At 32.0% G+C, this 15,454-nt stretch overlaps 1 protein-coding gene across 2 annotated transcripts in view; it reads right to left on the reverse strand.

Annotated features, from left to right (window-relative positions):
• adcy7 (adenylate cyclase 7) overlaps window positions 1-15,454 on the reverse strand; it is a 207,127-nt gene that overhangs the window by 45,332 nt on the left and 146,341 nt on the right. For both annotated transcript variants that reach the window (XM_061964558.2, XM_061964557.2), the window contains one exon: window positions 11,151-11,204. In XM_061964558.2, the coding sequence (XP_061820542.1) occupies window positions 11,151-11,204 (54 nt within the window). The remainder of the gene's footprint in view (window positions 1-11,150; window positions 11,205-15,454) is intronic.

Genomic DNA, 15,454 nt, shown 5'->3' on the forward strand with positions numbered 1-15,454 from the left:
GTCTGAGAAATATTTTTTCCAAACACGAGTCTTGAGAAAAATGTGTCTTATATTCGGAGTTAATAGGTTCATACATGCAGACTAACAAGTGGCTCCAAACGACTTAAAAATAAGTTTGTTTTTTCAAACAAATTGTCTTTAATTTTGTCTTAATAAAATATTAATTTTCAAAAAAACGTCTTGAAAAAGATGTCTTATATTTGGGTTGTACAGATTTATACAATAAAATCAACAGTTGGCTCTAAACGACTTAATCTTGTCTGAGAAAGATTTTTTCCAAAAACAAGTCTTGAGAAAAATGTGTCTTATATTCGGAGTTAATAGGTTCATACATGCAAACTAACAGGTGGCTCCAAACGACTTAAAAATAAGTTTGTTTTTTCAAACAAATTGTCTTTAATTTTGTCTTAATAAAATATTAATTCTCAAAAAAACGTCTTGAAAAAGATGTCTTATATTTGGGTTGTACAGATTTATACAATAAAATCAACAGTTGGCTCTAAACGACTTAATCTTGTCTGAGAAAGATTTTTTCCAAAAACCAGACTTGAGGAAAAATGCATCTTATATTTGGGGTTTATGGGTTCATACTGTACATGCAATCCAACAGGTGACTCCAAAATTTTTATTTATTATTTTGTCTTAAGATGGTCCTTTCAAAAAACGTCTTGAAAAAGATGTCTTATATTCGGGTTGTACATATTTATTCATGAAAATCAGGAGTCTTGAGAAAAATGTGTCTTATATTCGGAGTTAATAGGTTCATACATGGTGGCTCCAAACGACTTAAAAATAAGTGTTTTTTCAAACAAATTGTCTTTGATTTTGTCTTAATAAAATATTCCTTTCAAAAAAATTCTTGAAAAAGACGTCTTTTTTGGGTTGTAGAGATTCATTCAAGAAAATCAGGTTGTCTGAGAAATATTTTTTCCAAACACGAGTCTTGAGAAAAATGTGTCTTATATTCGGAGTTAATAGGTTCATACATGCAGACTAACAAGTGGCTCCAAACGACTTAAAAATAAGTTTGTTTTTTCAAACAAATTGTCTTTAATTTTGTCTTAATAAAATATTAATTTTCAAAAAAACGTCTTGAAAAAGATGTCTTATATTTGGGTTGTACAGATTTATACAATAAAATCAACAGTTGGCTCTAAACGACTTAATCTTGTCTGAGAAAGAGTTTTTCCAAAAACCAGACTTGAGAAAAATGTGTCTTATATTCGGAGTTAATAGGTTCATACATGCAAACTAACGGGTGGCTCCAAACGACTTAAAAATAAGTTTGTTTTTTCAAACAAATTGTCTTTGATTTTGTCTAAATAAAATATTCCTTTTTAAAAAAAAACTCTAGAAAAATATGTCTTATATTTGGTTTATACAGATTTATGCATGAAAATCAACAGTTGGCTCCAAACGACTTTTAATTTTGCCTGAAAAAGATTTTTTCCAAAAACCAGACTTGAGGACAAATGCGTCTTATATTTGGGGTTTATGGGTTCATACTGTACAGGCAATCCAACAGGTGACTCCAAAAGACTTAACATGTTTTTTCCACAATTTAGTTTTAATTTTGTCTTAAGATGTTCCCTTACAGTCTTATATTCGGGTTGTACAGATTTATTCATGAAAATCAGGTTGTCTGAGAAAGATTTTTTCCAAACACAAGTCTTGAGAAAAATGTGTCTTATATTCGGAGTTAATAGGTTCATACATGCAGACTAACAAGTGGCTCCAAACGACTTAAAAATAAGTTTGTTTTTTCAAACAAATTGTCTTTAATTTTGTCTTAATAAAACATAAATTTTCAAAAAAACGTCTTGAAAGAGATGTCTTATATTTGGGTTGTACATATTTATACAATAAAATCAACAGTTGGCTCTAAACGACTTAATCTTGTCTGAGAAAGATTTTTTCCAAAAACCAGACTTGAGGAAAAATGCGTCTTATATTTGGGGTTTATGGGTTCATACTGTACATGCAATCCAACAGGTGACTCCAAATTTTTTAATTTTTTATTTTGTCTTAAGATGGTCCTTTCAAAAAACGTCTTGAGAAAGATGTGTCTTATATTCGGAGTAAATAGGTTCATACATGCAATCTAACGGGTGGCTGCAAAAGACTTAAAAATAATATTTTTATTTTTCAAACAAATTGTCTTTGATTTTGTCTTGTTAAAATATTCCTTTCAAAAAACCGTCTTGAAAAAGATGTCTTATATTCGGGTAATACAGATTTAAACATGAATTTTCCCCCAAAAAACAACAGTTGCGTCAGATTTATACATGAAAATCAGGTTGTCTGAGAAAGATTTTTCCAAAAACAAGTCTTGAGAAAAATGTGTCTTATATTCAGAGTTAATAGGTTCATACATGCAAACTAACGAGTGTCTCTAAACGACTTAAAAATAAGAATTGGTTTTCCAAACAAATTGTCTTTGATTTTGTCTGAAAATATTCCTTTAAAAAAACCCGTCTTAAAACAGATGTCTTATATTCGGACTATACAGATATATATATGCAAATTAACGACTCCAAATAGCTCCAAACGATTTAATTTTGCCTGCGAAAGATTTTTTCCAAAAACAACAGTTGAGAAAAATGCGTCTTATATTTGGTGTTTATGGGTTCATACTTTACATGCAATCCAACAGGTGACTCCAGAAGACTTAAAACATTTTTTTATTTTTTATTTTGTCTTGAAAAATATGTTTTATATTCGGGTTGTACAGATTTATACATGAAAATCTTTTTTTCCCCAAAAACAAGTCTTGAGAAAAATGTCTTATATTCAGAGGAAATAGGTTCATACATGCAATCTAACGTGTGGCTCCAAACAACTTAAAAATAAGAATTTTTTTTTTTTCAAACAAATTGTCTTTGATTTTGTCTTGTTAAAATATTTTCAAAAAAACGTCTTGAAAAAGATGTCTTATATTCAGGTAATATAGATTTATACATGAAAATCAACAGTTGGCTCCAAACGACTTAATCTTGCCTGAAATTTTTTTTTCTCCCAAAAACAACAGTTGAGAAGAATGCGTTTTATATTTGGTGTTTATGGGTTTATACTGTACATGCAATCCAACAGGTGACTCCAGAAGACCTAAAACATGTTCTTTCCGAGCACACAAACTGTTTTTTTTTTAAATTTTGTCTTGAAAAATATGTCTTATATTCGGGTTGTACAGATTTATACATGCAAATCTTTTTTTTTTTCCAAAAACAAGTCTTGAGAAAAATGTCTTATATTCAGAGTAAATAGGTTCATACATGCAATCTAACAGGATAACATAAAAATAAGATTTTTTTTTTCAAACAAATTGTCTTTGATTTTGTCTTGTTATAATATTAGGATAATATAGATTTATGCATGAAAATCAACAGTTGGCTCCAAACGACTTAATCTTGCCTTAAAATGTTTTTCCCCAAAAACAACAGTTGAGAAGAATGCGTCTTATATTTGGTGTTTATGGGTTTATATTGTACATGCAATCCAACAAGTGACTCCATAAGACCTAAAACATGTTTTTTCAAAAATATATATATTTTATTTGGTCTTAAGATATTCCTTTCAAATAACGACTTGCAAAAGATGTCTTATATTCGGGTTGTACAGAGTTATACATGAAAATCAGGTTGTCTGAGAAAGATTTTTCCAAAAACAAGTCTTGAGAAAAATGTGTCTTATATTCAGAGTTAATAGGTTCATACATCCAAACTAACAAGTGGCTCTAAACAACTTTCATACTGTACATGCAATCCAACAGGTGACTCCAAATTTTTTAATTTTTAATTTTGTCTTAAGATGGTCCTTTCAAAAAACGTCTTGAGAAAGATGTCTTATATTCGGGTTGTACATATTTATTCATGAAAATCAGGTTGTCTGAGAAAGATTTTTTCCTAACACGAGTCTTGAGAAAAATGTGTCTAATATTCGGAGTTAATAGGTTCATACATGGTGGCTCCAAACGACTTAAAAATAAGTGTTTTTTCAAACAAATTGTCTTTGATTTTGTCTTAATAAAATATTCCTTTCAAAAAAAATCTTGAAAAAGACGTCTTTTTTTGGGTTGTAGAGATTCATTCAAGAAAATCAGGTTGTCTGAGAAATATTTTTTCCAAAAACAAGTCTTGAGAAAAATGTGTCTTATATTCGGAGTTAATAGGTTCATACATGCAAACTAACAGGTGGCTCCAAACGACTTAAAAATAAGTTTGTTTTTTCAAACAAATTGTCTTTAATTTTGTCTTAATAAAATATTAATTTTCAAAAAAACGTCTTGAAAAAGATGTCTTATATTTGGGTTGTACAGATTTATACAATAAAATCAACAGTTGGCTCTAAACGACTTAATCTTGTCTGAGAAAGATTTTTTCCAAAAACCAGACTTGAGGAAAAATGCATCTTATATTTGGGGTTTATGGGTTCATACTGTACATGCAATCCAACAGGTGACTCCAAATTTTTTATTTATTATTTTGTCTTAAGATGGTCCTTTCAAAAAACGTCTTGAAAAAGATGTCTTATATTCGGGTTGTACATATTTATTCATGAAAATCAGGAGTCTTGAGAAAAATGTGTCTTATATTCGGAGTTAATAGGTTCATACATGGTGGCTCCAAACGACTTAAAAATAAGTGTTTTTTCAAACAAATTGTCTTTGATTTTGTCTTAATAAAATATTCCTTTCAAAAAAATTCTTGAAAAAGACGTCTTTTTTGGGTTGTAGAGATTCATTCAAGAAAATCAGGTTGTCTGAGAAATATTTTTTCCAAACACGAGTCTTGAGAAAAATGTGTCTTATATTCGGAGTTAATAGGTTCATACATGCAGACTAACAAGTGGCTCCAAACGACTTAAAAATAAGTTTGTTTTTTCAAACAAATTGTCTTTAATTTTGTCTTAATAAAATATTAATTTTCAAAAAAACATCTTGAAAAAGATGTCTTATATTTGGGTTGTACAGATTTATACAATAAAATCAACAGTTGGCTCTAAACGACTTAATCTTGTCTGAGAAAGAGTTTTTCCAAAAACCAGACTTGAGAAAAATGTGTCTTATATTCGGAGTTAATAGGTTCATACATGCAAACTAACGGGTGGCTCCAAACGACTTAAAAATAAGTTTGTTTTTTCAAACAAATTGTCTTTGATTTTGTCTAAATAAAATATTCCTTTTTAAAAAAACGTCTAGAAAAATATGTCTTATATTTGGTTTATACAGATTTATGCATGAAAATCAACAGTTGGCTCCAAACGACTTTTAATTTTGCCTGAAAAAGATTTTTTCCAAAAACCAGACTTGAGGAAAAATGCGTCTTATATTTGGGGTTTATGGGTTCATACTGTACAGGCAATCCAACAGGTGACTCCAAAAGACTTATAACATGTTTTTTCCACAATTTAGTTTTAATTTTGTCTTAAGATGTTCCCTTACAGTCTTATATTCGGGTTGTACAGATTTATTCATGAAAATCAGGTTGTCTGAGAAAGATTTTTTCCAAACACGAGTCTTGAGAAAAATGTGTCTCATATTCGGAGTTATTAGGTTCATACATGCAAACTAACAAGTGGCTCCAAATGACTTAAAAATAAGTTTGTTTTTTCAAACAAATTGTTTTTAATTTTGTCTTAATAAAATATAAATTTTCAAAAAAAACGTCTTGAAGATGTCTTATATTTGGGTTGTACAGATTTATACAATAAAATCAACAGTTGGCTCTAAACGACTTAATCTTGTCTGAGAAAGATTTTTTCCAAAAACCAGACTTGAGGAAAAATGCATCTTATATTTGGGGTTTATGGGTTCATACTGTACATGCAATCCAACAGGTGACTCCAAAATTTTTATTTATTATTTTGTCTTAAGATGGTCCTTTCAAAAAACGTCTTGAAAAAGATGTCTTATATTCGGGTTGTACATATTTATTCATGAAAATCAGGAGTCTTGAGAAAAATGTGTCTTATATTCGGAGTTAATAGGTTCATACATGGTGGCTCCAAACGACTTAAAAATAAGTGTTTTTTCAAACAAATTGTCTTTGATTTTGTCTTAATAAAATATTCCTTTCAAAAAAATTCTTGAAAAAGACGTCTTTTTTGGGTTGTAGAGATTCATTCAAGAAAATCAGGTTGTCTGAGAAATATTTTTTCCAAACACGAGTCTTGAGAAAAATGTGTCTTATATTCGGAGTTAATAGGTTCATACATGCAGACTAACAAGTGGCTCCAAACGACTTAAAAATAAGTTTGTTTTTTCAAACAAATTGTCTTTAATTTTGTCTTAATAAAATATTAATTTTCAAAAAAACATCTTGAAAAAGATGTCTTATATTTGGGTTGTACAGATTTATACAATAAAATCAACAGTTGGCTCTAAACGACTTAATCTTGTCTGAGAAAGAGTTTTTCCAAAAACCAGACTTGAGAAAAATGTGTCTTATATTCGGAGTTAATAGGTTCATACATGCAAACTAACGGGTGGCTCCAAACGACTTAAAAATAAGTTTGTTTTTTCAAACAAATTGTCTTTGATTTTGTCTAAATAAAATATTCCTTTTTAAAAAAAACCGTCTAGAAAAATATGTCTTATATTTGGTTTATACAGATTTATGCATGAAAATCAACAGTTGGCTCCAAACGACTTTTAATTTTGCCTGAAAAAGATTTTTTCCAAAAACCAGACTTGAGGAAAAATGCGTCTTATATTTGGGGTTTATGGGTTCATACTGTACAGGCAATCCAACAGGTGACTCCAAAAGACTTATAACATGTTTTTTCCACAATTTAGTTTTAATTTTGTCTTAAGATGTTCCCTTACAGTCTTATATTCGGGTTGTACCGATTTATTCATGAAAATCAGGTTGTCTGAGAAAGATTTTTTCCAAACACGAGTCTTGAGAAAAATGTGTCTCATATTCGGAGTTATTAGGTTCATACATGCAAACTAACGGGTGGCTCCAAACGACTTAAAAATAAGTTTGTTTTTTCAAACAAATTGTCTTTGATTTTGTCTAAATAAAATATTCCGTTTTAAAAAAAACGTCTAGAAAAATATGTCTTATATTTGGTTTATACAGATTTATGCATGAAAATCAACAGTTGGCTCCAAACGACTTTTAATTTTGCCTGAAAAAGATTTTTTCCAAAAACCAGACTTGAGGAAAAATGCGTCTTATATTTGGGGTTTATGGGTTCATACTGTACAGGCAATCCAACAGGTGACTCCAAAAGACTTATAACATGTTTTTTCCACAATTTAGTTTTAATTTTGTCTTAAGATGTTCCCTTACAGTCTTATATTCGGGTTGTACAGATTTATTCACGAAAATCAGGTTGTCTGAGAAAGATTTTTTCCAAACACGAGTCTTGAGAAAAATGTGTCTTATATTCGGAGTTATTAGGTTCATACATGCAAACTAACAAGTGGCTCCAAACGACTTAAAAATAAGTTTGTTTTTTTCAAACAAATTGTCTTTAATTTTGTCTTAATAAAATATTAATTCTCAAAAAAACGTCTTGAAAAAGATGTCTTATATTTGGGTTGTACAGATTTATACAATAAAATCAACAGTTGCCTCTAAACGACTTAATCTTGTCTGAGAAAGATTTTTTCCAAAAACCAGACTTGAGAAAAATGTGTCTTATATTCGGAGTTAATAGGTTCATACATGCAAACTAACGGGTGGCTCCAAACGACTTAAAAATAAGTTTGTTTTTTCAAACAAATTGTCTTTGATTTTGTCTAAATAAAATATTCCTTTTTAAAAAAAACGTCTAGAAAAATATGTCTTATATTTGGTTTATACAGATTTATGCATGAAAATCAACAGTTGGCTCCAAACGACTTTTAATTTTGCCTGAAAAAGATTTTTTCCAAAAACCAGACTTGAGGAAAAATGCGTCTTATATTTGGGGTTTATGGGTTCATACTGTACAGGCAATCCAACAGGTGACTCCAAAAGACTTATAACATGTTTTTTCCACAATTTAGTTTTAATTTTGTCTTAAGATGTTCCCTTACAGTCTTATATTCGGGTTGTACAGATTTATTCATGAAAATCAGGTTGTCTGAGAAAGATTTTTTCCAAACACGAGTCTTGAGAAAAATGTGTCTCATATTCGGAGTTATTAGGTTCATACATGCAAACTAACAAGTGGCTCCAAATGACTTAAAAATAAGTTTGTTTTTTCAAACAAATTGTTTTTAATTTTGTCTTAATAAAATATTAATTTTCAAAAAAAACGTCTTGAAGATGTCTTATATTTGGGTTGTACAGATTTATACAATAAAATCAACAGTTGGCTCTAAACGACTTAATCTTGTCTGAGAAAGATTTTTTCCAAAAACCAGACTTGAGGAAAAATGCATCTTATATTTGGGGTTTATGGGTTCATACTGTACATGCAATCCAACAGGTGACTCCAAAATTTTTATTTATTATTTTGTCTTAAGATGGTCCTTTCAAAAAACGTCTTGAAAAAGATGTCTTATATTCGGGTTGTACATATTTATTCATGAAAATCAGGAGTCTTGAGAAAAATGTGTCTTATATTCGGAGTTAATAGGTTCATACATGGTGGCTCCAAACGACTTAAAAATAAGTGTTTTTTCAAACAAATTGTCTTTGATTTTGTCTTAATAAAATATTCCTTTCAAAAAAATTCTTGAAAAAGACGTCTTTTTTGGGTTGTAGAGATTCATTCAAGAAAATCAGGTTGTCTGAGAAATATTTTTTCCAAACACGAGTCTTGAGAAAAATGTGTCTTATATTCGGAGTTAATAGGTTCATACATGCAGACTAACAAGTGGCTCCAAACGACTTAAAAATAAGTTTGTTTTTTCAAACAAATTGTCTTTAATTTTGTCTTAATAAAATATTAATTTTCAAAAAAACATCTTGAAAAAGATGTCTTATATTTGGGTTGTACAGATTTATACAATAAAATCAACAGTTGGCTCTAAACGACTTAATCTTGTCTGAGAAAGAGTTTTTCCAAAAACCAGACTTGAGAAAAATGTGTCTTATATTCGGAGTTAATAGGTTCATACATGCAAACTAACGGGTGGCTCCAAACGACTTAAAAATAAGTTTGTTTTTTCAAAAAAATTGTCTTTGATTTTGTCTAAATAAAATATTCCTTTTTAAAAAAAAACGTCTAGAAAAATATGTCTTATATTTGGTTTATACAGATTTATGCATGAAAATCAACAGTTGGCTCCAAACGACTTTTAATTTTGCCTGAAAAAGATTTTTTCCAAAAACCAGACTTGAGGAAAAATGCGTCTTATATTTGGGGTTTATGGGTTCATACTGTACAGGCAATCCAACAGGTGACTCCAAAAGACTTATAACATGTTTTTTCCACAATTTAGTTTTAATTTTGTCTTAAGATGTTCCCTTACAGTCTTATATTCGGGTTGTACAGATTTATTCACGAAAATCAGGTTGTCTGAGAAAGATTTTTTCCAAACACGAGTCTTGAGAAAAATGTGTCTTATATTCGGAGTTATTAGGTTCATACATGCAAACTAACAAGTGGCTCCAAACGACTTAAAAATAAGTTTGTTTTTTCAAACAAATTGTCTTTAATTTTGTCTTAATAAAATATTAATTCTCAAAAAAACGTCTTGAAAAAGATGTCTTATATTTGGGTTGTACAGATTTATACAATAAAATCAACAGTTGCCTCTAAACGACTTAATCTTGTCTGAGAAAGATTTTTTCCAAAAACCAGACTTGAGGAAAAATGCGTCTTATATTTGGGGTTTATGGGTTCATACTGTACATGCAATCCAACAGGTGACTCCAAATTTTTTTTTTTTTTTTTGTCTTAAGATGGTCCTTTCAAAAAACGTCTTGAAAAAGATGTCTTATATTCGGGTTGTACATATTTATTCATGAAAATCAGGTTGTCTGAGAAAGATTTTTTCCAAACACGAGTCTTGAGAAAAATGTGTCTAATATTCGGAGTTAATAGGTTCATACATGGTGGCTCCAAACGACTTAAAAATAAGTGTTTTTTTCAAACAAATTGTCTTTGATTTTGTCTTAATAAAATATTCCTTTCAAAAAAACGTCTAGAAAAAGATGTCTTATATTTGGTTTATACAGATTTATACATGAAAATCAACAGTTGGCTCCAAACGACTTTTAATTTTGCCTGAAAAATATTTTTTACAAAAACAACACTTGAGAAAAATGCGTCTTATATTTGGGGGTTTATGGTTTCATACTGTACACGCAATCCAACAGGTGACTCCAAAAAACTTAAAACATGTTTTTTCCACAAAACAAATATTTTATTTTGTCTTAAGATGTTCCTTTCAAAAAAACGTCTTGAAAAAGACATCTTATATCCGGGCTGTAGAGATTTATTCATGAACATCAGGTTGTCTGAGAAATATTTTTTCCTAACACGAGTCTTGAGAAAAATGTGTCTTATATTCGGAGTTAATAGGTTCATACATGCAAACTAACGGGTGGCGCCGAACGACTTAAAAATAAGTTTGTTTTTTCAAACAAACTGTCTTTGATTTTGTCTTAATAAGATATTTCTTTCAAAAAAATGTCTTGAAAAAGATGTCTTATATTTGAAAAATCAACAGTTGGCTCCAAAGGACTTAATTTTGCTCGAAAAAGATTTTTCCCCAAAACTATATATATATATATATATATATATATATATATATATATATATATATATATATATATATATATATATATATATATATATGTAAAAATATATATATATTAAAAAAATAATATATATGTATATATTTATTTTTTAATATATATATATATATATATATATATATATATATACTGTATATATACATTATATATATATATATATATATATATATATATATATAAACAAAAAAAAAAAATATATATATATACATATATATATATATTTTAATATATATATATATATAATATATATATTTTATATTTAATATATATATATATTTTTTAATATATATATATATATATATTTTTTTTTTACATTATTATTATATATATATTATACATACATTTAAAAAATATATATATATAAAGAAAGAAAGAAAAATACATAAATAAAATACACATTTAAAAAAAAATAATGTTTTTTTTTTTGTTTGTTTTTTAAAGCAGACCTACTTGGTCATCTCGTTGTGCAGCTCCTCATCAAAGCGACTCTTCTGGGATTTGTTCCTGCGCCAGAAAAGCAGACTAGATTATTGGAGCAGGAGGAACACAACAAGGATGACTCCCAACAGACGCCGACTGTGATGAAATGCTGCGCCGTTGCTTTGTGGGCGACAAGGTTAATGGCTCCTTTGCACGTTATTAGTGAGGGGGGGAGAGACAAGAAAAGATGCCCGTGAGAGAGATACATGAGGAGGAGTTAACCGGATGTTAGATGAGGTTTGACTGGTTTGTCTCCTCCATCGTGCTTCTGCTATGGAAAGCCCCCCCGTGCTATCAGGCAGGAAGGAAGTCCTCGCACAGATGCACACAGCAGATACCTACACCCCCCACTCCCTGTCAACAGGGTGGTAATGAAGACATCGCATGCTCGCCTGCTAAAACGCTGGCACGGTGAGGTTGAACTGCAGTACGCTTGCTGGGGTTAGTAGTACTATTAGTAGTAGTAGTAGTAGTAGTACTCAACCAGGAAGTTAGGATACATTTCCACATACAGTACCTGTGACACATTTCAGCAAGCATTTTTATTGACAACACTGTAGGAAGTAAACATTGGATGTACTTTAGAGTAGTCAGTGGACAGCTTGTATTACTAAGGCTGGGCTATACGGCTGAAAAGGCCGGAATATAAGGCGCACTTCCGATGTATGGTCTATTTGTGATCTTTTTTCATATATAAGGCGCACCGGATTATAAGGCGCATTAAAAGGAGTCATATTATTATTATTATTTTTCTAAATGTAAAACACTTCCTTGTGGTCTACATAACATGTAATGTGGTTCTTTGGTCAAAATGTTGCATAGGTTATGTTTTACAGATCATCTTCAAGCCGCTTTCTGACAGTCGCTTCAGGTTGCGACGTTTTGTGGGTGGTCTTATTTACGTGGCTCACCTTCGGCAGCGTCTTCTCCCCGTCATCTTTGTTGTAGCAGTGTAGCGTGCAAGGACGGGAGTGGAAGAAGTGTCAAAAGATGGAGCTAACTGTTTTAATGACATTCAGACTTTACTTCAATCAATAACGGAGCAGCATCTCCTCATCCGGAAACAACAACAACACCGGAAATGTGTCCCGTGAAAAACCGTCCGGCCGGAACTCTCTAATAACTAAAGTTCCTTGGGTGAATTATGTAAACTCACTACACCGGTATGTTTTAGTGCTTTCATGTCAGATATAAGTACGAACTTTACACTACTTTATATTAAAAATGGCAACAGCGGAGGATGAATGTCCCATAACAAGAAGATAGAGAAAAAGAAGAAGCTTATCGACTACAAAGGTGGACTCGTGCAATTTTTCAGGATTTATGCAGATCCCAAATACAGATCAGCAGGTACCAAAAGGTAAGAAAAGTTAATTTTGCATAATATTGTGAAACAAAACGCCAGATAATATGTCTTACCTTATACACACACCATAATAATACTATGTTGAAGCACATCAAGTGGTGCGGCTTCATAGCTTACCAAAATCGTACTAAAACATTTTTGATGGATTTTCGAGCGCCGTGTGTAATGTTCTATATTTTCAATGGAACATATAAAATGTTGGTGTTGTTTACGTGAGTCATATTGCCATCATAGTGCAGCCCACATGTATCTCTTATGTTTGACTGCCATCTACTGGTCACACTTATCATTACACCATGTACCAAATAAAATAGCTTCGAGGTCGGTAAGCTCAACCAAACTTATTCCTTACATTAGGCGCACTGGATAAGGCGCACTGTCGAGTTTTGAGGGGGGAAAAAGGATTTTAAGTGCGCCTTATAGTCCGGAAAATACGATACACCTTTTTAAAATCATATTAATCACACTTTTGAATTTGGTTAATCGCAAGTATTATTAGTAGCATAAAAGCGCTTGCATGATTTCAAGTAAATTAAAAAAAGACCTCAATTCTTGGTTGCAAATGCAATTTTATTGTCCACGGTAAAGGAGCAAAATAAATTGTGTTATTAATCTGTATATGTATGTGATTAATGATTGATGATTAATCGCATGAGTTAACTATTACAATAATTTTCTTTGTCACCTATTAAAGAAAGCTAACGCGGATGTTTTGTTCAGCTCGCTTAGCATATATTGACCTACGTTTTAGCACAGGGGTGTCAAACTCGTTTTCATTGAGGGCCACGTCGCAGTTATGGCTGCCATCAGAGGGCCGATTTTAACAGAGAATAATTTACGAATTTGCCCATGCATTTTATTATTAAATATATTTTTTTACGTACACTGTAAAAAAAAAAATCTGTATATTTCAATTCTGGTCACCATTTTTTTAATGTAAAATCTACAGATTTAAAAAAACATTATATATTACAGTAGATGGAAAACAGTACCCACTGTTTGTTGACCATTTTAAAATGGTACCACAGTTATTTTACAGTAAAATACGGGCAGCTTAGTTGCCAAAATCTTACTGTAAAATTTAAGGTAGTTTGTTCAACAAATTACTGTACCATATTACATACCAGCATGCAGCATATCATGCATTGTCTTCCTGATAGGGACGTCAAAGTCACATCACAACACTTTGTTCCTCGACCTTGACAACTTAAAGAGACAAAACTAGCCACTTTTTCAAGTCTTTTGGCAAGATAATCGTGTCTTGCCTACAGTCATGCATGGTGTAACAGTCTGGGGCTGCATGAGTGCTGCCGGCACTAGGGGAATTATGTTATGCAGCATATCATGCATCGTCATCCTAGATAGGGACGTCAAAGTCACATCATATTTGGTCCTAGATCTTGACGATTGAAATTGCCGACAGTGACAAAACTAATTTCGCCAACTAAGGCATACCAGCATGCAGCATATCATGCATTGTCTTCCTGATCTTAGCATGCAGCATATCATGCATTGTCATTCGAGATACGGACGTCAAAGTCTCATCATAACATTTGTTCCTAGATCTTGACGATTTAAATTGCAGACCGTGACAAAAATTATTTCACCAACTAAGGCATACCAGCATGCAGCATATCATGCATTGTCTTCCTGATCGGGACGTCAAAGTCACAACACAACATTTTGTTCCTCGACTTTGACAACTTAAAGTGACAAAACTAGCCACTTTTTCTGGTCTTTTGGCAAGATAATTGTGTCTTGCCTACAGTCAAGCATGGTGTCACAGTCTGGGGCTGCATGAGTGCTGCTAGGGGAATTCTGTTATGCAACATATCATGCATTGTCATTCGAGATAGGGACGTCAAAGTCACATCATAATATTTGTTCCTAGATCTTGACGATTTAAATTGCAGACCGTGACAAAACTCATTTCGCCAACTAAGGCATACCAGCATGCAGCATATCATGCATTGTCTTCCTGATAGGGACGTCAAAGTCACATCACAGCCATTTGTTCCTCGACCTTGACAACTTAAAGTGACAAAACTAGCCACTTTTTCTGGACTTTTGGCAAGATAATCGTGTCTTGCCAACAGTCAAGCATGGTGTAACAGTCTGGGGCTGCATGAGTGCTGCCGGCACTAGGGGAATTATGTTATGCAGCATATCATGCATCGTCATCCTAGATAGGGACGTCAAAGTCGCATCATATTTGGTCCTAGATCTTGACGATTGAAATTGCCGACAGTGACAAAACTAATTTCGCCAACTAAGGCATACCAGCATGCAGCATATCATGCATTGTCTTCCTGATCTTAGCATGCAGCATATCATGCATTGTCATTCGAGATAGGGACGTCAAAGTCTCATCATAACATTTGTTCCTCGACCTTGACAACTTAAAGTGACAAAACTAGCCACTTTTTCTGGACTTTTGGCAAGATAATTGTGTCTTGCCTACAGTCAAGCATGGTGTCAGGGTCTGGGGCTGCATGAGTGCTGCCGGCACTAGTGGAGTTCTGTTATGCAGCATATCATGCATTGTCATTCGAAATAGGGACGTCAAAGTCACATCATAACATTTGTTCCTAGATCTTGACGATTTAAATTGCAGACCGTGACAAAACTAATTTCGCCAACTAAGGCATGACAGCATGCAGCATATCATGCATTGTCTTCCTGATAGGGACGTCAAAGTCACATCACAACATTTTGTTCCTCGACTTTGACAACGTAAAGTGACAAAACTAGCCATTTTTTCTGGTCTTTTGGCAAGATAATTGTGTCTTTGCTGACAGTCAAGCAAAAAATCAAGCTTAGCATGCAGCATATCATGCATTGTCTTCCTGATAGGGACGTCAAAGTCACATCACAACATTTTGTTCCTCGACCTTGACAACTTAAAGTG

This window comes from Nerophis lumbriciformis, linkage group LG06, assembly GCF_033978685.3.
Source record: "Nerophis lumbriciformis linkage group LG06, RoL_Nlum_v2.1, whole genome shotgun sequence".
In the NCBI taxonomy this organism is placed as follows: domain Eukaryota; kingdom Metazoa; phylum Chordata; class Actinopteri; order Syngnathiformes; family Syngnathidae; genus Nerophis; species Nerophis lumbriciformis.